This window comes from Lemur catta, chromosome 16 (assembly GCF_020740605.2).
Source record: "Lemur catta isolate mLemCat1 chromosome 16, mLemCat1.pri, whole genome shotgun sequence".
Lineage (NCBI taxonomy): Eukaryota > Metazoa > Chordata > Mammalia > Primates > Lemuridae > Lemur > Lemur catta.
In genome coordinates this window covers 38620768-38647710 of record NC_059143.1, presented here as the reverse complement: position 1 = coordinate 38647710, position 26943 = coordinate 38620768, and the positions used below count along the sequence as shown (strand labels likewise).

The 26943-nt window shown below is 36.2% G+C and overlaps 1 protein-coding gene across 1 annotated transcript in view; it reads right to left on the bottom strand.

The window, feature by feature from the left end:
• Positions 1–26943, bottom strand: part of DCC (DCC netrin 1 receptor) — a 987982-nt gene that overhangs the window by 472394 nt on the left and 488645 nt on the right. The window contains exon 5 of the mRNA XM_045528069.1: positions 25514–25650. Within this exon, the coding sequence (XP_045384025.1) occupies positions 25514–25650 (137 nt within the window). The remainder of the gene's footprint in view (positions 1–25513; positions 25651–26943) is intronic.

Sequence of the window (26943 nt, the reverse complement as noted above, 5' to 3'; positions counted from 1 at the left end):
AAAAAAAAAAAAAGAATCTAGACACAGACTTTATATACTTCACAAGAATTAGCTCAAGATTTATCTTAGACCTAAATTTAAAAAGCTAAACTATAAAACTCCTGGAAGATAATACAGGAGAAAACCAAGATGACCTTGAGTATGGGGATGACTTTTTAGATAAAACACCAAAGGCATAATCCATGAAAGAGATCATTGATAAGCTGGACTTCATTAAAATTTAAAATCTCCGCTCTGTGAAAGACAAGGTTAGAAGAATAAGACAAGCCACAGAATGGAAGAAAACATTTGCAAAAGACACAACTGATATAAAATTCTTACCCCAAATATATAAAGAACTCTTAAAACTCAACAAGAAAACAATTTGATTTTTAAAATGGGCAATAGACCTAAATAGACTCCGCATCACAGAAGATAGACAGATGGCAAGTAAGTATATTTAAAAAGTTCAATATCATATGTCATGAGAGAATTGAAAATAAAAGCAACAGTAAGATACCACAACATACCTACTAGAATAGCTCAAATCCAGCACACTGACAACATCAAATGCCGGCCAGGTAATGGAACAATAGGAACTCTCATTCATTGCTGGTGGTAGTGCAAAATGGTACTACTTCGGAGGACAGTTTGGCAGGTAATTACAAAACTAAACATACTCTTACCATCTGATCCAGCAATTGTGCTCCTTGATATTTACCCAAATGAACTGAAAACTTAGATTCACACAAAAATCTGCACACGTATGTTTATAGAAACTCTCTTTGTAATTGCCAAAACTTGACAACAGCCGAAATGTCCTTCAGTAGGCAAATGAATAAACTGTGGTACATTGGACAATGGACTATATTACTTGGTACTAAAAAGAAATGAGGTATCAAGCCATGAAAAAACATGGAGGAAACCTAAATTCATATTGCTAAGTAATGGAAGTCAATTTGAAAAGACTACATACTGTATGATTTGAGCTATATGATATTCTGGAAAAGGTAAAACTGTGGAGATGGTAAAAAGATGAATGGTTGCCAGGGGTTACAAGGCAGGCAGGAATGAATACGTACAACATAGAGGAGTCTTTGGACAATTCAACTATTATGTATGGTGCTACAATGGTAGATACATGTCATCATACCTTTGTCAAAATCCATGGAATGTACAACACCAAGAATGAAGCCAAATATACATTGTGGATTTTGAGTGATAATGATGTCTCAATATAGGTACACTGATTGTAACAAATGCACCACTGTGGCACTGGATGCTCATAGGAAGGGGACGTGCAAACATGGGGACAGAGAGGATATAAGAACTCTGTACTTTCTGTCCAACTTTGCTGTGAAACTGAAACTGCTCTAAAAAACAAAAGCTTATTAATTTTAAAAAGTCGTTAAAACACACAGGCTTAACTTAAGCTGGTCTTCAGTTATGGCTTAAGAAATTGTAATTAAAATATTTATGCAACTCTTCTATGTGCATAATGAATTCAATGCAATAGACTTACAGGAAACTGAGGAAACAGGAACTAACTCCATTTGCTTCATTTATATTGTTATTAAATTAATTTAAACAGTGTAGTTTTCAAAAACTGCTTCTTGACTTATTAGCTGTATGGAATTTGGCAATAGTCCCTTGGAAAGAATTAAGCTATTAATCTTCCTTATCTATTTGCAAGATCCTTGGAGAAAAATAAGACCTTCCTGAAATACGTCCCTACCCTTCTCTGAGAGCGTTCCTAAGACCCATCTGAAAAATGTGTTCTTTATTGCCTGAATGTGGTTTTAAATGTTTGGAAAATTCTATTTTACATCTTTAACTTTTCTCCAAACAACTATTGAGAGAATAAAAGAAGTCAGACTAAATTAAACTACATGTGTAGGAAATAGGAAATGACAAATTACATAAAGTCGGTCATAGTTATGACAATTACAACCAGTACAATGATCTCATCTCCAAAAGATGCTCAGAAGAATAACAAGTGATAAAATATTTTTTCTCGAGTATCGGAAATTGTTATATATTCTTGAATGATCAGTTTAGGCTATATTGTCTTGGTTTACACCATAGGTATTCCTGTGGCATTTGAGTTATAAATATTTTTATTGCAAGCATAAGGTCAAACTATGAAGAAAGTGTGACAGCAATAAAATAAAAACTGAGTAATTCCCGTTTTACTGAAAGGATAGTTAAGCACAGGTGATATAAAATCTTAAGTAAAAATTCACTATGCCCCATGATTTTGCTCAGTTTATGAGAGCATTTTTGCCATGTAATTTAAGCATAGCAGGACACATCAAGATCGCTGCTAACACAACCATCATGTTTTAGCCTAAACTTGCCAACGCTCATGAAAGCTCCTGATTGCTTTTGTGAACCCAGTATGAGAGGAGGTTAAGACAATGGCACAGTTCTTCTGAAAAGCAACATTTATTTAGTGACCATTTTGGAGTCGTGCAGACTCAGTTATGTCAACTGATGCACCTTCATCTCTTTCATAGTGTTTGAGCCCTTTAGATCAATCAGTTCAAATTTCTGCTCCTAACATACTGAAATATTTGGTTAAGCTGACAAATTTGTGTGGTAAATATAACTGCCTGGCAGGAAGCTTTCTGTCTGCTGTAGTCAGTGCTTTGAAATAAATCCAGCCAGAACCATTTGTTCAGGCAGCTTTGAAAGTCAGTGATACAAATGGATAAGCTACAGGTTCTTGCCTTAGTGTTGTATTTGAATGGCTCAGTGGGTAGAGACAGGTCATTGCTCTGGAAGGTCCAAAGGACTCCACCGGTGAGTGGAACTGGCAGACACAGGTTGAACTCAACAGGAATCACTCGATATAGTATGTGTGAGAATTTGGGCCAGGTCACAGAGGCAGGCAAAGCTCAGAGGAAGCAGTCGATGCTGTGCATTGATGTCTCACATTAGGGACTGCTCTAACAGCAGCCGGTCAGCTCGAACAGAGGGGTGGGGATGCGTAGCCACTTCAGCAAGACTCATTATCTCAGTGCTGAGAATGAGTGTCCACGATGACTTTGAAATGTTTCCGTTACTTATCCGTCTCTTTATTTATTAATTCATTTACAACTTAAATATTTGATAAGCATGTCTTCTTTGAAAAGGGATGTTGGGTATGGCTGGGAGGATGTGGAGCTTCAGACCTGTTTGCGACTCCTCCACAGATAAAAGTAGCACAGAAAAGTGTAGGAACACTGAGAGAGGTACAAATGCAATATTACTGGATTTTACATCAGTGAGAAATTGCTTCCGGCTGATTGAAAGTGATTGTCAAGATATAAATAAAATGGTTTAGTTTGTGAGAAAAATACTAAGCTCTACAAAGGCCAAAGCTATTATACAGGCAAAAGGGGATATTTGAGCTGAGTGGTTTTCATATAATAAATGCAGTCACTTTAAATGGTATGACTCTTCTGACTTCCCCATCACTTTTATATTCCCTATTTTAGATGATCATCACAACAGTCCTGGAATGTAAGTATAGAGGACACTACTAACCCATTTCACAACTGAGAAATGAGTTTCCTGAGAGAGTTTTAATGGCTGTCTTTAGGTCACGTATGATGATCAAATTTTGAACTGAGGTCTTCTTTCTCCACATACAACATGGACTGTTTCCTGATCGTGTGGGTTCTACTGAAAATTGTTAAAGATGTGTGAGAAACACCTAAGGATATACATCCTTATCAAATGGGAGTAGGACATTATTAGAGGGGGCATTTATACTTCATTTTAGATATTGATGAACTTTAAGGTTTTTTTAGTGATTATATGTTCTTTTCCTAATTGAAAATAATTAAGAGAAAATAGAAAGGAAAATAAAGACAGACAATTTAAAGATACGTAGAACGTGAAAAGATCTCATGTGGAGTAAGAAAGGCCACATTGTATGAACAACCATGTCAAGTTCAAGTAGAAGCAGGCAGAATAGTTTGATTATAATATATAGATGTTATCTACTGCAAGGCTGGATCAACCTTAATATAGAATCAAATATGCCTACCCCAAATAATTTTAACTGCATCTATTGTCCAGACAAATTTGTACAACCTCATGGAAAATACTGCTCCATATCATGTGTCTAGTTGGGCATCCAAGAGCAATTCACTGAAAATTTCTATACTTAGAAATCTTCTCTTTATCATAGGAATGAGCACACGTGCTTATCTGCCTCATTATTAAGAACACAAATTGTACTGATAGTTTGCAATTTATGCAACAAAACATTGAACATAATACTATTGAAGATTAACTACATATTTGGAGAATAATAAAACATTAACTTCAGTGTGAAATGACACTTTTCCCTTAGGAGTCTACATACTGCCTTGCAAATATAAATTTATTGTCAATGGACTTGTAAAGTAAATATGCCCTATAGAGGCAGCTTGGTATAACAGAAAATCCTGGACTATAACTCTGGAAATAGAAGTTCTCATCTCAGTGCCAATCCTTCCCACTGTGATTGAGGGGAAACTATTGAGCCCTTCAAGGCGATGCACTCTCAACGGTAACATTACTGTACAATGGCTTCTAGCCCACTGGCAACATTGGAATGAGCAAAAAGCAAGGAAATGGCTCTGGAATAAGGAGAGGCAACTTGGAAAAGAAAACCCAAATGCCTTTATATTTTTGTTCCCAAATCATTAGATGAAGTATTAGGAGAAAGGAAGGCAAAATCTCTTACTGCTAAGACGTTAGATTCCAAGACCCTCAGGCTCCTTGACAAGAGTATTCATTGACTGCCCTGCAGGTTCAATAAAAATGAAACCAGAACAGTGCTGTAAACCAGTCTAAAGGCAAGAGAACAGCAATCATCTCATTACCACATATACTTAGGTCATCAGAACTTCAGGGTAAGTCTAAGGGCTATTTCAAATCATCAGCTATTGGCATTTTTTACTCACTATTCACTCCAGGAATCAACAAATTAGGAGAAAACAGAACTGAAACAAGTAACAGGAAAAGATATTACTGAGGAAGAACAATATCCCAAGTAGACCACCAGTGCATCAGAATGCTCTTGATTCCATTTTGGCTGGTTCTTCCCTAAGTAGTGGGGGAAAGAGAAAGTTTTCTCACTTCCAAGAAATACCCTTCACTTCTCTCTTACCAGAACAGTTTCTGAATATTTGGTTTCCGGCTGGGTCCTGAAAAGCTTCAGAATCAAGAACCCTTCGAGGCTTGTGCAAGATACAAAACAAATTACAATGGTCTCAGCCTCTCAAGTTGCTGACAGTATTTTAACAGAAACTTGCAGTTCGAGCTTTCCTGTCCCCATTTCTGGTTGAAGTCTCACAGCAGTGATATGGTTTGAGCAAAGCAGGGGCTATTAATCACAGCTTTACAGATGAAGAAACAGGACCTGGCAGTAGCCACACCTGGGGAAAACACCTGATGTCTGTAACAATTAATTCAGTGATTTTTCCCACGGTATCACAGTGGGAGCACAGCCTGGCTGGAGACAGCTTTGCATAATCTTTAGCAGCATGGCATCTGGAGTTGTACAGATCTGGGTTTGAATCTTGAGTTAGCCCCTTTCCTAGCTGTGTGATCAGGCAATCTACTTAAGCTCTCAGAGCCTTAGTTTTTGTTTTGTTTTGTTATGACCCATAGAATAGAGAACAACGGTAATACAAATCGTGTGAGGATTAAAGGAGATATGTAAATAAATGTCCAGAACAGGGTCTGCTACAAATCAGCCCTAGATGAATGTAGTGATTATTAGTGTGACAGTAAGAAAGGAAACTGCTCAGCAGCTGAAACAAGCTGGACATGGCATCCAGGCTGAGCACTGTGCTAAGGTGGTAGTAGGGCTTCCCACAGAGATTCCGTGTGGGGGAGAACAAAGACTGTCCACGTGAATCCTGACTTGAACATCTATTGGCTACGCAGCCAAGCCATTTAACCTTTTGTCAATCTGTTTTCCAATTTGCAAAATAGGGATACGGATGCATACTTTACTGAGTTGTAGTGAAAAGAAGCATTAGTTCATGTGAAATATATAGCACAGTATCTGGTATACAGATGGTATTCAATAAATAATAGATATTATTCAATTTCATAACGGCATTCATAATGTTACAAACTCCCCTCCTGTTACATCATCCAGTTGTTGGGAATAATTTACACAGACATACACGCAAGCACTCTCAGACACATATACTATGATGGAAGAATTAGAGGCAAGAAACTAAGAACTTCATTAAATATAATGATTTTGATGAAAGGTAAGAGCCAGGAATGATTTCTGTGGAGTCCTTATAAAGTATGTGCATGAAAATAAAACAGTCCTGATAGCACACAAAATAGCCCAACAAAGATATTTTATATATCCTGAATCAATAATAAGTTTCTCTCAGACTTTTCCAGTTACTCTCCCCCTTTTAAAGATTTTTCATTTTACCCTACTTAGCTAGAACAAACACCTACAGAAATATTATTAGGAAAAAAAAAACGTATAAAGATGTATATATTTTTTAAATGGTTAGATGCCTTTCTACCTTAACCGTCTAGAGGTTAAGTTGTTGACTCTTATCTTCCAGGTCTTATTTTTATCAGTGCTTCTTAAATATGTCCCAGATATCTCCTTCCAAACTCCACTACAGTGGCCTCTAAGTTTGAAATTCAGTATGAATCTTTGATAGATTCTTGAACATGCAACTTCAGTGTGCGTGTGTGAAGAAAGTTGTCCCCCACTAGGAACGGGCTTCATGGAAACCGGGCAGCCAGATGTAGCACGACTGTCATCTTGGGCAGCAACACATGGGAAGGCTTCTCCCATGAGATGTGGTCCACAACTATGCTCCTCCCATGAGCAGACCCAAGCTCAGATCCCAAACTCCATGTTGAAAAATAGTACAACATTTAAAGACTCTGACATAATAAGATGATTGTTTTTCATTTGCCTCTGACGCAAGAGACAGTGTGATACCTGTGGTTAAACCTCCACAGAGTGTAATGAGTTCAGTTACACTCTAAAAACCTTTCTAGAAAATCCCCAAGTGTACTGGAAAAAATTGTTGCTGTACCAGCCTTCCGACCACCCCCTTACCTCCAACTATAGGCAATTTTCATAGGCATTTATATCCTTCTAGAGTCCAATAGTCTTGTTTAGATGATGAAATTCAGGATTTGGACAATATAAGGAGTTGGCTAATATAAACATGCAGACATTATGCATTATTGAAGAGTAATGCATGCTTTTCTAAAAGGCTTCTGGTAGAATATGTTATTTTTACATAATTTAGTTTTTACAAATTAAAGATGTTTTATGTTAAAAACTACTTCCCTTAAACACTCTTTCTCTGGTAATATCTTAAATTATATATTAGTAAAACTGGAGACTTGAATTTCTAATTTATTTTAATATAAATATTCATGCTAATGCAGAAAATCGGGATAGAAGCAAGAGTGGTCAGATAACTGCCACCACTCAGGGAAGTGTCACAGAAGGGACCAATATTGGTGAAAAGACCCAACAGTATCAGGACTAATGTGAGGTGAGCTCTGTAGATGCATGATCAGATCCTGTCCTTATCTAATATTTTTATATTTTGTTCATTATGGATATCTGCATTAATTTTGCTTTTTAAAAATATAATATTAAAATATTATTTGTCTCAATAACTGAGTTTTTTTTTTTTTTTTTTTTTGGCCTTCCCTTAAATTTTGCCCATCACTTGCCTGACCCTAATTTTGGTTCTGGATTGGATTATTGATCATAGTCCTTCACATGCCTACATGAACATTCCTGCTATGTTTTCAAGGCGATGGAAGGTACTTTTGCCCTGGCTTGGCCAGTGTGGATGTTAGCAGATAGGAGTAAGCAGAGCTTGCAATGTGTCTGCCTTGGGCGCTCTCCCCCTTGTATTCCTGCCGTCACCAAGAGAAGACAATGACTCAGGCAGCTTCAGTCCCTATTCCCTATGCCCCAGAGGAAGCACATGGAGAAGAACTGAACCCAATCTACAGTCTAAATCCTGCAGCCCAGATGAGTTACCACCGACCTAAAAACCCATGGTCTGTAGAATGAATTATTGCTATTTTAAATGACTGAGTCTTAAGAGTAGTTTGTCACACATCACACAGCATTATTGTGACAATACCTAAGTAGCATAGAGGGAGAGTAGGAAATACACATTTCTACCTCTACCGTACTTTTCATAAACAAAATCCATTTCATTTATCAACAAACGTTTCTCAGGCAAATCAATATTATAAGCACGGATTATATACACAGATTAGGAGGCACATCTCTATTCTTCAGGAGTTTACTGTCTAATAGAGAACAGGCTATGTGAAAGGCAAAACAAACAGATCCAATTAGTTGTTACAGACGCTGAAAGATAAACCTGTAGTTGATACAGTAGATACAGAGTTAAAGAAGTTATTACATCTACCTGAAGAGACAAAAGTATATGTATACCAAGTTATAAGCCTAGAGATTCACAGCTGCCAGGTAAATACAGAAGGCGGCTGGGTGGAGATTGCAGCCCGTAGATTACATTTTCCTCTAGAGGTTAAGATTTTCCCTAGCTCCAGTCATTTGTTGTTACGTAGGAATGGAAGCTGAAGGTTGCCATGTCATCTAAGTTTTCAAGAGAAATTTAGATTATTCTGCAGAATTTCCTAATTCAAAAACACTGGCCACCAACCAAAACTGTTTCTCCCTACTGCGCACGCCAAACCCAAAAACCAAAGAAACAAAAATCTAGAAGCCACACTTGACCTTGGATTGCCAGTTTGTAACCAGTGGTTTACAAGCAATGAAGAGTTAGGAGGGAGCCCGTGACAGCTTGTCCGCTGCACAGAGGGCCCTGCCCGGGGCAGGTGGGGCTGAAATGCAGCTTTCAGCTCAGTTTTCAAAGCCAATGTTGCTTGCAGTGGTAGCATCATGTGGGAATAAAGGGCACTTTTTCTTTTTGCAATGTGCTCAAAGGCACTTAGGTGCATGTTTCTTTTATTTATTTTTATATCTTAAAAGAGCAATGAAGTAATAACAAATGTAATAAAAACACCTAATATCAAAGAAATTAACTTCTAGTTACTTGTAATTGTAGACACCCTCTCTCTCTACTGCGCCCGATAGCATGTTTTCTCTAACAACTACGCAAATTTCAGTGTAAGAATAATTCATAAAATTCTTTAGGAAAGCAGATTGTGTTCACATATTTTCACTATTAAATTACGGGGTGCAGGAAAATACATTTTAAAAAACAACAGATTTACCTTTATAAAAATCATGTTCTTTAGGCATTAGTCACATAAATCTTAGAAAGGTGTTTTTTTCTTGTTAAAACTTAAGTTCTTTTTTTTAAAGAAACCAATAGCACCAACAGTGGAAGGTTGGGAGGGTAATTGTCCAATAATTTTGGGGGGGTGGTTGGGAGGATAATTGTCAAATTTAGCAGGAATGTGTGAGTGACCTTCATTTATAAGTGATATGCCACAATATGGAAACATGACATTTATCTAGTATTGTGGAAAAATTTGGTATTATAAGAATACCAAAATAACCCCAAGAAAGTTGATGCGAGGCTAAGATATATATTTTATCTGCCTTCATAAACAAATTAGACTAAACTGAACAAACAACTAAAACTTTGCAAGTGTATCATCATAAATACCGTATCATGCTGTAATACAATGACACCTTCAGTGGCTTCAGTGGGAGATGAGGTTGTTGATCCATGCAGTAAGTGGCCCTTGATCCATTGTATAGCCCAGTGGTTGTCCTGCATCAGAATCACCCAGAGGAAACAGATTGCAAATTCTCTTGCCCTACAGTTTCTTTTTCAGTAGGTCTGGGTAGAGGGGGCAAGATTTTGCACATCTTTTCTTTCTTTCTTTCCTCCCCCCACCCACCCCAGAGTCTTGCTCTGTCACCCCCATGGGTAGAGCGCAGTTGTGTCATCATAGCTCACTACAACCTGAGACTCCTACACTGAAACTATCGTCCTGCCTCAGCCTCCCGGGTAGCTGGGACTACAGGCATACACCACGACACTCGGCTAATTTTTCTACTTTTAGCAGAGACAGGGTCTTGCTTTTGTTCAGGCTGATTTTGAACTCCTGAGCTCAAGCAATCCCCCCACTTCGGCTTCCCAGAGTGCTAAGATTACAGATGTGAAGCACCTCAGCTGGCCAACATTTTGCATTTCTAAGACAGCCCCAAAGTGATGCTGCTGGAGGTCTAGAGACCACACTTAAAAAAATAGCACCATTGCTATAGATGCCTTTTGCTTTTGCTTTTTAATAAATGTCCTACACTTCCTTCTCCTTCACTTGTCACTTATCAGGGCTTTCCACATGTGCTTCCTTGTCAAACTCTTGTAGAAAAACTAGGACTTCTTCTCTGGCTTCTTCAGACAAAAATTCTGCCTCTCAGCTTCAGACCTTATTTGCAGCAACCACACAGCCAGGCGTGGATAAAGAACTGGTATTTAAGTTCCTGGTCCTGAGTGATTCACCCTTTAACTTTCAGACTTACTGAACTCTGGACTTCAAAGTGTCATTTCCTATGAAGTAGAGACAATCTCCCAGATCTAACATCCTTAGTTCCCTTCTCAGGCTCCCAAAATATTGCTCTCCTTTTAAACAGGCAAATATGCTTCTTTTATCATCCATGTTACTAGTGAAGCATTGCTTCTTCCATCAGTTTTCTCATTCCTTGTACAAAGTGAGATGGAGAAATGTTACTTATCAGAGTGATGTTTTTCTTACTATTTAAAACCCAAGTTAGTTGTCAAACTGTGATGTTCTCATTAATTACTAATTGCCAGTCTTTTGATAAATTGCTATTTACAGCATGGACATAGAAAGGCTTGTTCAGTTTTTCTGAATGTTAGAAAAATAACAAACGTGAAATGTTCATTCTTGTCTTAAACGATTTAAATTTTAATTGTAAATACATAGGGGCCCTGTGTAAGTGATGCAGAAAGTGTTTTCACACATTAAAGGAACACAATGATATAAATATGAAGATTATGAAAGAGTTTTATTGTTTGTACGCACAGACTCTTACGTTGTACTTTCCAAATATTTCACTAAACCTCAGTCATTTCTGTGACATGTCACCTTTTCCTTCTGCAATGAACAATTAAAATGCTTATATAAATATGGTTAAGTATATACAATTATTATAGTGATAGGATTAAAAACCAAAGATAAATTCCAAAAACAATTGTAAATAAAGAAAATTTACCTGGTGCCAACGTATTGTGATTAATAAAATCTGAAGGAGGAAGAGGCGGCAAAAATAATGGCAGTCTGAATTCTCCATCAGCCTTTCATATCTTGGAATTATAGATTTAAGTAACTATTTGTATCAAGCTAAACTCAATTGGCTGTAAAACTTGTAATAGTGCTTCTATCCTCTGAGTTACTACTGAAATTAAAACCAAAAAATCTATACAGCTGAAAATGTTAATATAAACAAAAAACCCTGAAATGGTATTAAAATAAAAGTCAGGGCTATAAAATAAGACAGAGGTAATAATCACAATAATAATAATAATTTGAATGTGTACTCTATGCTAGGCATTTTATTAAGTGTTTTAAACCCACTATGAAATTTAAATCTTCATATAATTTGTAATACGGCTAGTAAACAATGCTAGTATTCAAAGCCAGACCCTGTTTGCTTCAAATATCTCATGACAACTATTTAGTGTATGACAAGAAATATAAATAAGCAAAGCTCTGCTTGGAAAAGACGAATTCTTTAATTCGTGAGTGTAGTAAACTTGAATACTAAAACCAGATTAAACAGAAAACAAAAGATCTATAGACTAAATTCATTTTTAATATATGGCAAAACCCCCAAATACTGGCAAACTGAATTTCACAGTATATTAGGATATTAGGATATTCCTATTATTATGATTAAATATTACGTATCTTAAACCAACAGTCTACATAATTAGTGGCAAAATCCTGTAGGCAGTAATTACTTTTAGAAATCAGAAAATATAAAAAATATAAACATACATACAAAATTGTACAGTAGAATATTAACAATAATTCTCTTTGGATAATGAAGGTACATGTGATTTTTTGTCTAGTTTTCTGTATTGTCAAATTTACCTATAGTTAATGCTTATGTTTCTTTCATAATGACAAAACATTTTACTTTAAAAGAAAAATGAATATAAATTTATACATTTATATGCATATATGTGAGTGCACATACATGAGTGTACATATATACACAAAGGGATACACATATGTATATGTATGGATGTGTGTTAAAGAATATATAATACTGCATCAATCATCAATTCTTGGACTTTATTTTTCATGAAGATACATGCTTTTGGATATTGTCCTGAATAATAAGAAAATATCCAGAATAATCTATAGCTTTCCTTTTATAAATCATTTTGAATCTCATCCTCCATATAGTTCTTTTCATTCCTGATTATCCAGCTTGTGAACCTTCTAGGGGGAACAACATCAATAAAACTCATACCAGCTATATAAAAAAATCTTACACTTTTTTTTCCTTTGTCATAAAATTACCTTCAAGCTTCAAGGGAGTTTTCCTAGGTATAGTATTCTTGAATTTGCTGAACAAGTTCATGTTTCACTTATTAATAACCTTCATGGACATGAATTTGATTGTGTCCCCTTTCATCCATCATTTTTCTGCACTTAAAATGTCGCATCTGTTCTTACTACTTCATTCCTTTGATCATTTTGGTTAACCTTTCAGGCCTTTCTAACTGGATTTGTGACCTTACCAGAATGTACTGAATAGAACTTTGAACTTTACTCCAAGTACAAAAACATTATTAGTTCTGTTCAAAGATTTAACAAAATCACATAATACCATTTTTCCAATTTTATCATAGTGATCTCTGGCATTTGGTTGATCTTTTGAATTGCTACTCTATGCTGCACTGTCTTCAAGGGACAGCTGACACAGATACAGGTATCTTTTGTTCTAGAAACAAGTGATAGCAGACAGAGTACTTTTTGATCAGCATAGTTTGGATTATATTTCCCCAGATACATTACCTTATACTTTCCATAGCTGAAATTTATCAGCTTTTATTTGCCTATTCATACAGCTTTACAAAATGTTCTTGTAGGACTCATCTATCCCACCAGATGGACAGCTTTGGAATCAACTGCAAAGTTAAAGATGTCTCAGTGCAGTCATAACGTCCCATCTTCCTCCCCAGGTGTCTATTCTTCCAATCTATATAACTGGAGCCACGGTGGAGCTACTTTTGCTCGACTCTGGGCTTAGTCCAACCTCATGCTCTGATACTAATCCTATGTATTCAAAAGACAATTCAGGAACTTGAGCTCAAGTGCTCTAGGTGAGAAGCTCAAGTCTGCCTGGATGCTATCTGGCCCTACCCTGAGTTTCTATCCTGTTCTCTACCTCAAGTATACTTACTTATGACCAACTCCCCCTCCTTTACACTCCAGTTTTAATAACAGCTCCATGCCTTTGTGCATGGCCTGCTAACCCTACTTCTGTTTGGTTGGTTTGGTTTTTGAATACAGATGCCTTGCCTTACTCTTGTTAATAACCCATTTCCTTTATTTACCACCAGATTGGCCATCCTTTTCCTACAGCAGTGTTTAAAAACCACCTGGAAGGCTTATTAACACACGGTTTCCTGTGCCACAACCCTACAGATTCTGTTTCAGCAGGCTGGGCTGAGGCCAGTGAATTCTCATTTCTAAGAGGTTCCTGGGTTATACCAATACTACTGGCCTGAAGACCACACTTTGAGAAATACACAAAAAATACACAACATTTTACTAGGTTCATTTACTTTTTGTTTGCTGGAAGAATCCCTTGATGATACACCTGTCTGACCAGCTCATTTGGGCTAGCTTGGTGTGCACTCTTCTACCTCTAAGGGTCCTAATCCTTCCTCTGACCACTATGGAAGAAAAGAAAACAATGCCAATTCTAATTCTTCTTCCTGAAATGATGATGATGAGGAGGAGGGAGAGGATAAAAATAATGGTGATGAGACTAAATTTCTTCCTATTATTTATTTATTTTTATTTTTTTCAGACAAAGTCTCACTCTTCCACCCCAGCTAGAGTACAGTGGCAGTATCATAGCTCAAAGCAATCTCAAACTCCTGGGCTCAAGTGATCCCCCTGCTTCAGCTTCCCAAGTAGCTAGGACTACAGTCATGCACCACCACCCCTGGCTAATTTTTTTCTATTTTTGGTGGAAATAGGGTCTTGCTCTCCTCGCTCAGACTGGTCTTGGACTCCTGAGCTCAAGCAGTCCTCCCACCTCAGCCTCCCAGAGTGCTAGGATTACAGGCTTGAGCCACTATACCCAACCAATTTCGTCACCTATAAAGCGAAGAGAAAAATAGATACAAGCAGCATCTCCCTAATACATTATTGAAACTTAAAAGAAAAATCAAGGCACTTTGCACAATGCCTGGCACATAATAGGTGCCCAATAAATGTCTGTTATGAGAACATCAATGTGGATGATGATGGCAATGTATCATTACTTCAACAGAAACTTATTTATTAGTTTTTGGGACTAGCAGCGTAAAACAATTACATACTCTGGTAGTTTACATTTCACTGGGGAGATGAAAAAAAACAGGGAAGGAATGAGTAAGGAAATAATAACAGACTATGAAAAGCACTACAAAGGAACAATTAACAGTCAGGTAGCACAGGGTAACTAGGAGCGGCTTAGTCTGAATGGAGGCCCCCATAATAAAGTGGCGTTTGAGCTGTGATCTGTGTCAGCCATGAGCAGAGCTGCAGGAAGAGAATTCCAGACATGGGGAGCTGCCCAAGCAAACGTCTGGAGACTGGACATTGTATAGTGTGTTTAAGGGAAAGGCGAGAGCCAGTACTGGTAGAGCCTAGTGAATAAAGGTAGAATGTGATGAAACAAGAAAGGGAAGGCAAGCCAAACCCACAGTGGTCCACAGGGTGTGGTGAGAAGATTTTAGTGTGGTCTAAGGAACATGGAAGCCCCTTTAGAGTTTTAATTTCTGCGAAGGTGCAACCTGCTCACAAGCTCATACTGGGTGAGAAAGGGTTACAGAAAGTTAAGACTGGAAGAGAGAACAGTTAGGAGATTATGGGACTGGTCCAGGTAACAGGGGAGAATGGCTGGAATTAGGGTGAGGGGAGTCCAAATGGAGAGATATGCATATATTTCAAATATATTTTGGAGGTTGAACTGTTACGGATTTAATGTAAGATATTAGAAAAAAGAGCTTAAGGTTGACAACTAGGTTTAATATACTGTACCACTGAAGCCATATTCATTAAACCAAACCCTATTTACTTACTTTGACAGTTTTCATACACATTATTAATGTGAATGATAAATATTCCTTCTTATCCAACGCTAGCTTAATTGTGAATATTTATTTTCTGGGTGATTTTTTTAAATAACTTACAAGGTTGACATTTTTCATAGTCTTTGGTAAGGTATAAATAATGATAGCATGCTTCCTAAACTCCCTTAAGAAAGCCTGTGATATTTTTAGCTCAAATTATTTTTCTTCAATAATAGCTTACATTTAGATAATGTTTCATATGTACCAGATGCTGGTCTAGGCCCAAACCACTAGGCCATAGAGCCCACCCCTACCCCTAAACCTCATTCGCCTTCTCTCACTACTATCTCTCTAATCCCACCTCCACAACTTCGGTTCAGTGATTCCATACACTATGAAAAATCCTACTGCCTTGATCAAATTCCACTATCTATCCTCAGAGTCACCTCTAGTGTGCTTCTTTGTCAGTTATTTTTTTTTCTCTACCCTGAGTCTTCCTAAAATGTCAGGAGATGTCAAGAACCATCCAACTCAGTCAAAACATCAAACTTATGCCATACGATATGAATAAAACTCACTAAGTTTGAGTAATCAAAGAGGAAGCATGTCAACATTAATAACTGTAGCAATGTATTAATGACAATAGTGATAACGATGCCACTCATGGAGTATCTACTGTATGTTAGGCAGTGACCTGGAGCTGCCCTGAACATCGACTATTTCACTGAGTCTCTTCTTGATGACAGTTTTCCAGGTTAAATGTAATGGGCCAATTTTACAGACAAAGCTAAGAGACTGAGTTCATGGCCCTTCACCCAGGAACACACAACTTTAAATTGGAGTAGGTCAGAGGCATAGAGAAGGACACAGGTGGCAAAAGGAAGAGGTGCAGATAGAATGGAAGATGAAAGTCAGAATCACACAAATGCTCCTGATTTTAGGGGCAGTACTAATAAGCGTAAATTGTCCATAAAACTAGGGACCTTGCAGTGGAAGTGAAAACGGCAACCGATTTCTTCCTCCATTTTTTTCATGGGAAAGAGGTGGCAGTGAAGACAAAAACATACTTACTGATCTTTTCCTGGGGCAAGAATTTCATTTATTATATTATTGTTTTAAAAATCAAACAAGAAAAATGTCTCTCCTCTCACTCTAGCTTTCTGCATATATATATATACATATATATACAGACAAAATGACCCAGTGTAGTCTTAATTCCCAAGGTATTTTCTAGGCTAAATTACCATTCTAAAGAAGAAACACAGTGTTATTTGAACAATTCCCACTTCAATCTGGCTAACCATCCTTTCAAAATCACATGTACATACATGCTCACACACGATGCCCTAGCTCCTTTAAAATTTCTTTTGTTTTCATGCACCGTAAATTGTTGGTAAAGTGTTATTAGTGAATTTTAGGCAGATTCACTAACTACTTTTAGAATGTCAGTAAGAACATACCACGGGAAAATTGAATTATATAATTTAATCACTTGGACTAATTATTTTCTTTGCTGGTCCTCTAAAGAAGTGATGGATGGAAACTCACAAATATCACATTTATTTTTCTTAGCAGGAGGGAAGCACTGCGCTGTGATTAAAATGGCGTCCTGTTGCTTCTTACAGAATATATAATGGGTCTGAGCTGCAAGAACAAAAAATTGTCTACACCCATTAACTGTGGTAAAAATTCCCTTTTAATTGGGTAGGCAATTTCCATAGCAATGTGTACAGTACGTTGCTACATATAAGCCAAATTGGTGTAGCTTTACTGCTGATATTGAAGGTGCTTCACCTATAGTACTCCTTTAGCCTCCAAATACAGAAAAACCAATGGGTTTAACTCTAGAGCCTCTGCTAATTGCACACACATTTCCCAAATATTAGGCTGTTAAAAATTCTGTGGAGTCCTATATTATGTACCTGTTTAACTCTGTTTAATCAAGCATTATTCAAATTGGGGTAACCATAGAGGGTTGTTTGTGTTTTCGTTTTTTGTTTAGGAATACCTAATAATAAAAACAATTTAGGTGAACAAGAATTTTTAGCTTTCACTTTTTTTTTTGTTTGTTTGGCTTAAGAAAAGAGAGACTCTATTAGCTTATATAGTTGGAAAGTCCCAGAGTAAATCTCACTTCAGGTATGGCTGGGTTCAGGGCATAAGCAGTGTATTTTATTTATTTGTTTACTTTTTTGATTAGGGTTATTGGGGTATAATTTATGTAGTGTAAAATCTACCCCTGTAGTATACAATTTAGTGAGTTTTGACAAGCACATACAGTCATGTAACCACCACCATAATCAAGATGTGAAGTATTTCCCTTACCTGCCTAAATTCCTCTTGTTCCTTTGTAGCCAGCTTCTACTACTACCTTCAGCTCCTGACAACCACTAAAACTCTTTTTAGTACCTATAGTTTTTTTTTTATTATTATTTCAGAATATTACAGGGGTACAAATGTTTTGGTTACATAAATTGCCTTTGCACTGCCAGAGTCATAGCTACAAACATGTCCATCCCCCCAAACAGCACACACCTCACCCGTTACATGTGAATTTACCCACCTCCTCTACCCCTCTCTCGCCTGCCCGACACCTCTTGAGAGTTACTCCTGTGTGTGCATATGTGTTGATTGATTAATGGCGGACTAGCCTTCATTTTTACTAGGTGTCTCTCTTGGTTGTATAGTTGCTGTATCTTTTAACTTTGCCCATTTTATTCATACTGAATTTTTACCCATAATGTGTTTCACAAGGAATAACTACCAAAATATTGCTACTGCAATTTAGAACATTTTGTCATGTCTTAATTTTAGCACAGTTAAAACTTCATTCATAGTAATAGCTTTTCTGAACAATAACAATATGGATTAAATATGAAAGAAGACTTAGAATATAAGGATTGTGTACAAAGATTTTTTTTTTTTGGGGGGGTGGCAAAAATGTTGTCCTTGACTGACCTCACATGGTAGAAGAGGCCAGCTAGCTCTCTGAGGTCTTTTCAATAAGGCTACTAATCCTAACTCTAAGGGCTCCACCCTCATGATCCAATCACCTCCCAAAGGTCCTACCTCCTAAGTTCACCTTTGGGGTTAGAACTTCAATATGTGAACTTTAGGGGATACCAACCATAGCAAATGTAACAACATGACTTTTTAAAATTTTCATATACTGAAACTCAACATTCAAGACGAAAGTCCAAATACAATTCTCAGAGAGAAAAATATGCATTTCTTACGTATTTCTTAAATGCTTAATCCATATCAACTAGTATTGAAGATACCAGGGACACGAAAATAAGTTAAAACCCCTCCCTCGAGAAGTTAATCTGCATTATACGTGATTACAAATCATTGTATGGATTTCTATGGAAACTGTCTTCTACATGTGGTAAGTGTTAACACTGGAATTAGCAAGGAATTACGGAAGTGCAGGCAGAGATGGGGTTACTGCGTGCAGTGCCAGATCTAATGCTTAAGACATACATGCCATGCATACATGGCACAGCGTCAGTTTAAGAAGCCAACAGTGCCTGACAAAACATACCTCACTGCACACACATATGGCCATGAAAGTTCAATATTAAAAAGAAAAATAGCTCATTAAAAAATGAGAAAAGCATCTGAACAGACCTTTCTCCAATAAAGATATACAAACAGCCAATAAATAAGCCCATAAAAAGATGCTCAACAGCACTAAACATCAGGGAAATACAAATCAAAACCACAATGAGATAACAACTCACACCCAGTAAGATGTCTAGAATCAAAAAGTTAGCTAATAACAAGTGTTGGCAAGGATACAGAGAAATACAATCACTCAGGTACTGCTGGTGGGAATATAAAACAGTGTAAAAACAATATGGTAGTCCCTCAAATTATTAAACATTGAGCTACCATATAACCTAGACATTTCACTCCTCTGGTGATTCCCAGCTTAAATATAACGAATTTTTATAAAAACGAGTCTACATCATATTACGTAATTTTACTGAAATGAGTATACCTAGATATACTGAATAATAAATCAGAAAAAAAAAAATCCTTAGAAAGGATTTAAAGAAATGTCACGTTTTGCTCACCAGTCCTTGAAAATTGGCAAGCATAACTGATACTAAGTCTTGCTGACCTTGATTAAAAACCTCCTGTCTAATGTAGTTTGAGTCTCATCACAGAGTGAAATTCCTTCTGGGATCATGTGCAGTCCTGGTACTTCAGGGCAACTTTGGCATGTAATGCCCTTTGAGGCAGCTTTGTACTACCATCAGCACCTCTCCTCCTTCTGGCCCACAGACTGTCAATCTACCTTGCTTGATTGTTAGGGATAATTAAAATCATATCCTTAGATTTGCCTTTTTGGTGCTCTGAATTAGTACAGCCTTTGCGTTTCCCTCTGGGGCTTCTACTTCCTCCCTCATCTGTCCGAGAAAGAAAATAACAGATTCATAACCATTTCAAGGATTAATGTAAAACACTATCTAAAGTGTTTTCTTTAGCAGAGGGGGAAAGAGTAGAGGGAGGGCCCAGCATGTAGTAGACCCTCAAGTAAGTATTTGTGTAATGAATAAAAAAATCCTAACAGCAATTCAACTTGTATTTCCATTACTAGCTCTGATTGTCAATTGAAATATCAAATCATTTCATTACTAATAGCCTGAACGTACAATTTGCCTTCTTCTAAGACATATATATATATTCAACAGAATCTTTCAAACATTATTTTGGACAGAACTTTTGTATACTTTTATGACAACCATGGTCTCAGTTGAGGAAAACAACTAAGAAATCTACATAGTAATGGGGAAAAGCGACATAGATTATTTTTATTTATTTATTTATTTTATTTATTTATTTATTTTATTTATTTTTTGAGACAGAGTCTCACTTTGCTGCCCGGGCTAGAGTGAGTGCCGTGGCGTCAGCCTAGCTCACAGCAACCTCAAACTCCTGGGCTTAAGCGATCCTCCTGCCTCAGCCTCCCCAGTAGCTGGGACTACAGGCATGCGCCACCATGCCGGGCTAATTTTTTCTATATATGTTTTTAGTTGGCCAGTTAATTTCTCTCTCCCTTTTTTTTTTTTTTTTTTTTAAGCAGAGACAGGGTCTCACTCTTGCTCAGGCTGGTCTCGAACTCCTGACCTTGAGCAATCCACCAGCCTCGGCCTCTCGGAGTGCTAGGATTACAGGCATGAGCCGCCGCCCCTGGCCAGATTATTTTTATTTTTTATTTAATTCTGCGTTATACTATATACTAATATACTACATTTGGGATCATGTCCATATACATACATGCACATGTGTACACACACAACCTCTTAACTTGGTTCAATATGACCCATTTGGTAATTACTCTGTGAAGGATAATCAATATAAACTTACCTAAGGCACTTCTTTTATGACTCTGATCATTAAACGTGTATGACTGAGGGGGTCTCTGCTAATAAAGGCAATTACAGATATATGTAAAATTTAAGGACTGCTACTTAGGCAGAGGCAGTGATGTTGTAAATTGAAGAGAACTCCATTCAAACCAAGAGTTATACATTGCAATAAAAGATAAATATTAGTTTAATATATTTTATTATAACTACTTCACATTTATGGCAAAGAACCCAAACCTAAAACCCAACATGGGTGATCCTCCAGCAAGCTAAAACAGGAAGAGACTGAACACCCAATTCCGAGATGGACATGCCACTTACTCCCCAAATATATGGAGGGATAATTCTCTACTGGGCCAATTGTACATGCTCAGAAAATAACAAATAATACCACATATGGCTCAGTAAAAAATTACAAAACTAAAGCATATGCAAAACGAGAAAAACATAAAAAGCCGTATCAATTTTTAATTATCATGTTTCCTTTCATTACCAGATACATCTGAGAGTTGATGGTGTGTGAAGATATACGTGCTTGTACGTAAATTGAATTCAGAGAGCATATCTAAGATTTGATTAGAAAAGAAAAATGTAATTGCTTCAGTTAATGATATATGTACTATTAAAATGCAGATAAATCTTTTATAAATATAGGATCTGAACTGTAAATCGTATCTTATACTTAGTAATAATTAAATGAAGAGATGATGATGATGATAATGAAAAAAGATCAAGAGACATCAAATTATAAGAATCTTAGAATCACATAAAACCCATTGTGTAAACAGAAAAATGATTTTTGATGCATTGCTATTGTTGTTTCTGCCGCTAATATGTAAGAAATGTTAACAATATATTTCTCCATTGTTTTTCATTTCTTTATAAAACTGACCAAATAATTCTTTTTAATAGTATATAATGCAGCAAACAATTACTCTTTCTGGGTTACGTTAGTCTACTTGGGCCACCATAACAAAATATTACAGATTGGGTGGCTTAAACAATAGCAATGTATTTTTTTATAGTTCCGAAGATTGGGAAGTCCAAAACTTGATGCCAGTAGGGTTGGCCTCTATAAGGCCTCTCTCCTTCGCTTGCAGATGGCACCTTCTCTGTGTATCCTCACATGGTCTCTCCACTGTGTACAAGGGTGGAGAGTGAGTGTCCTGGTGTCTCTTGCTTTTCTTATAGAGACATTATTCCTGCTGGATAGGGCTCCCCCCATTATGACATCATTTAACCTGAATTATCCTTAAAAACCTTTCTTCAAATACAGGCACATTGGGGATTAAGGCTTCAACATATTAATTTTGAGGGTATACAATTCAGCCCATGGCAGTTATCTATGAAAAAAACATGAGTCTCAATGCAAAGTTTATAAAATATTTTGATAGAAAGTTAGGCAACTTATGTTTTATGCACATTCAATTATATTTCTTATGTTTGAACTCAGATGAGCCAGAGAACAAGCCAAGAGTTTGAATGATTAAGAAGGCAAAGACATGCCTTCTGCTTTTAAGTTTCTCCCTATTTAGGTGGGAAGAAAACATGAACAGGTGTGGAAGCACAAAAGAAAGTAAAAAAATATATAAAATGCTTCACAAATGGATATCACCCTTCTCCTGCAAAAGCATGTCTATATTTCTAGAGCTTACTGCCAAAGAAATTTCTATGTATCATTAGGACATCGTTATATTGATCCCTCCAACATTTATGAGAACTATGTAGGGACCAATTATTGCTATCTCTTATACATTTTATAGATGATGAAAATTGGGTATGCAGAGAGTACATGGGAATATTTTAGTATTTGTAGCATTCTGGGATTTGTTTGTTTGTTTGAATTCTCATGAGGGCTAGAAGAACATCTTATATTTCCTTATTTCCCAAAGCACCCAAAACTTTGCCTTGCTAGTTTGCAATTCTCTTCTGATACCCAAACAGTCACCAAATCCTATAAGAAAGTAATTATCAATTCTTTTACAAATGAAGGAACTGAGGATTAGAGGTTTACATAGCTGGCTAAGGTTAAGCAGGAGCAAGCTATAATCAAAAATTTTTCCGTATCTTTGCCTCGTCCTTAAAAAATCTAACAACCTTAGCAAAATACCAAATACCTTTGCCAATCCAGCATCAGACTCCTTCGTACCCACAATCTTCAGTGCCATCAACTCTTTTTCCCTTCCCCATTCCTTGCTTATCTCCAATCCTTTGCCACATTTACTTTCCTCTGCCAGAAAGCTCTCCCCTGGCCCCTCACTGCCCCCACTCGTATTCTCCCATCTTTATTGAAGTCTTTATTTAGGGACTCTCACCTCCCCCTTTCCCAACAGTTCTTGGGTTTTTTTTTTTAGTAATTGCCTGCTTCTCATCTGTTTCCCTAACTAGTCTTCAAGCCTGGATCTATGCCCAAAGACTACTTGGCAAAATGCTTAATACACAAAATGTACTCAACAGTTGGTTGCTGGTTTGCTACTAACACTGTGGGGTTCAATTGTATAGATGGGACTAGAAACTTGATTTGGTTAGCTCACTACATACCCAGACATATTTTTAATTTTTCAAAGTATTCTCAGCAGAAAGTGAGCTATTAATGTAGACTTTTCTATCCCACTATGTTACACAATCGTAGTTTTTAAAAGGGATGTTTAAACTTCCTCCATGTATCTTAATCTGTTCTCTTCTTATTTGCAGAATCAGAATCTCTCTTACAGATACAAACCACATGCTCAATGGCAGCTTTTTTAAAAAAAGAAAAAGGTGATATTTGAGTCACCCTGTGTCTTACTGTTTTCCTTATTTCTCAATTGGTATACCACTAGAACAAGCTAGAGTATTGCTCTGTAATGGGCTCCACCCACACACCTCTCAGAGAAGATATTGTAAAGAAGGAATGTCTCACATATTTTGAACACTGTAAATGCTGTTTCTCATATATCTGTGTAGATCTGTCATATATACACATACATACATAAATAGATGCATGTGTATATGTATATGTGCATATTTATATATGTATAATTGGATTATATTGCATATTAGTTTTATTACTAAATTTATGTTATTGTCAATATTATGTTGAAAATATTTCTTATGTAAAATAAAAAAACTGGTCAAGACTCACTGGAAGTGACGGAGACTAATCCCCCGGCATAAGAAAGAATCAAAGAGGCATCCCAGTGTGATGTAACCACAAAACTTCACGTGGGCATACATGCTTCAATCAGACATGAGGAATTTTCAGAATAAAACATGCCGAACTACTAAAATTATTCACTTCAGAGGGATATAAATGCCTGAAGTGGGAAATTATTAATTTTTTCCTTATGCATCTTTGGATGGTTTTATATATATCAAACAGCATATAATTGTTTCATAATAATTTATATAATTCACTAAAAAAGAATCCCAGTATGTGTGCACATATGTATGTCCATACATATATATTTTGGTTAATTTACTTTATCCTCAGAAATCAGTATTTACATATATTTGGTTCACATATCAACAAAACATCCATGTCAAAATGCAGTGCATTACTTTGGTATAAAATTTGACTTCATGCATTTCCAAGTACAAGTTTACCAATCATCAGTATAAATTCTAGCTTATTCTATAACCACATTTGCCTTTTTATTACTACTACACAGTACAAGATAATTTCTGTGACAGCCATTTGTGTTACTGTACTTTGACATTACAAATGTGAAAGTTCTCTATTTTGTTTTACCAAAATATAAAGTATGATTAAACTATTGCCATTTAAAAGGCAGCTGACATTTTAGTTAGAATAATACTACCTCTAACTCCAAAGAATTTAAGTCTTTTGCCCATTCTTAGTTTGATATCTATGGTTTGATCAAAGAACACACCTGTCTACAAGTGAGTGTTTTTTGAATTAACTGTAAAGACAAAAAACAAAATGGCTATCATAATATTATGATATAATTAGCAGATATAACAGTATATAGTATCTTTTCATTTTTACTTAAATAACATTGAAATAGCCTATGATTTTTCCTGAATTCTTTCAAATGCAAAAATATTTACTCCAGAGGAAGAAAATTATAAAAGTGATAACCAATTTTTGTTGTTACAGGAAAAAAAACAATTGAAATCCAGATATTAAGGCACTTTCTCCGAACTACATGATTCAAATGAAACTGGTTAAAAGAAATCTAAAGTAAATAATATATATTTGAGTACTTACCATATACAATAATTAATTTACAATGGTATGTGGGTTACCCTGCCTTTCAGAATACGATGAACCATTCATGCATGCCCTTTAAGTTTCTTTAAATTACATTCTTGATATGCAAGTTTTCTTTACATGTATTTGATTTTAATAGTTCATTTTCAACATAATGCTAACAGTATTTCTATATTAATAAAACCATATTCCAACATACTGAATTTAAATGTCAGGGACCCTGTTATCTCAAATAGCATCTGCCTTTTCCTCTAAAGAGCATATTTTTTGTATAATTCCATCATTTTTTCCTCATTTATTTTTCCCAGATATTTTGGAACCTCCCATTTGTTATTCAACATATCTGTTCGTTAATTTTTGGTACTTTTCAATTGTATCACTAAAGTAATTAAACTAAAAAGTAATATATCTGGATTTTTATCAATGTGTAAGTGTTCAAACATTGCAATTATCCCTACACAATTAATTGAAGCAGAGCAAGACCATGTGTGAAGTATTGGGATTTCACATTAATTTCACATTAATAAACACAGGAAACAATTTAGTGATGAGCATTTAAAATGTCATGGTGATGTATTTTGAAGGATACAATGTCAACTCATCTCTAGCCATTAACTTACCCAAGACTGTGAGCTCTGCAGAGGCACTAATATTCTCGTTTTTGTACGTGACAACACAGGTGTAAGTTCCACTGTCATCATCTGTCACATTGGAGATAAGCAAGTTGCTTCCACCCAACAAAGAATACTTTTTAGACCTGTAAGACACAGGGCATATGTAATTACAGAGTAAATTAAATGGCACGTATTTTAGGCAAGGTACTCAGAGAACTTTAAACGAACTCCACAAAGCCAAAATTATGAAATTAGAAAGAAACTCTGTATCATAGGGGCTTGGTAACATATTACTTATTGATCAAAAATTCATTCAAGGTAAACTACTGCCACTGGAAGGCTATGTGCAGTAATCAAAGAAAGGAAGTAGATCAAACTTATAACTAACTCTAGTGCTACAAAGTAACTTATAGATAATCTAGTCCAATACTCTCATTTTGGACTTGAGAACCTCAATGAAGTGGTTCCCCAGGGTGGAAGTCAATGTCCTGTGTCCTCACTTCCAATTTAGTGGTCTTTGTACAAAGGCATATTTTATACTGCATCAAGAATGCTTGGCTATATCCAGGGAACACATCATGACCTGCTGAAGCTATACCTGGGTTTCTTGTATGTTTTAATAGTCTCAGAAATATTGTGATACCATACTATGTATTGCTGTTATCTAAATAAATATTTAAGACAGATGAAATTTAAAGATTAATTTATGACCTGTGGACTTACCTATCATAAAAAAATAAATGTGTTAAAAAGGAGTGCATCAGTCCTGAAAATCAATGAAATTAATTTCTTAAAATCCATTTAATCAAAAAGTATTCCATTCTATTAAGAACTGACTTTCTAACTGTACCTTATTATTAATGTTCCTGCAATGCAAAGCCAGCCAAGTTCTCCTGTTTTGCCTTAAATATTTGTTATAGCTCGGATGGAGAGATAATTGGAGCCAACAAAAATTGCTCACACCCCATAATGACATGCTACATATTTGAACTTAAAAAATTTCAGTTTGTTTTTAACCTCCAGTTTCATTGAGGTATAATTGGCAAATAAAAATTATATATATATTTACAGTGTATAATATCATATTTCGGTATCTGTATTCATTGAGAAATAATTACCACAATCCAACTAATTACCATATCCATCACCTCACGTAGTTATCTTTTCTCTGTGTGTGCTAAGAATATTTAAAATTGATCCTCTCCTTAAACCAGTGCCTTAGGATGACATTATCTAAAATATTTTTACTGAAGATGGGCAGGACCATCTCAACAGCAACCCTGGCTTTCTCAGTATTTTTTCCGAACTGGTCTCATCGATTTCAACTCTTTCCTCCATCCCTTCATTTCATAGCCAAATCTCTTTCCTACAGTATAATCATGCCAAAAAATGTGGAAAAATATTCAATCATTATTTAACAAGTCTTGTATTTCTAG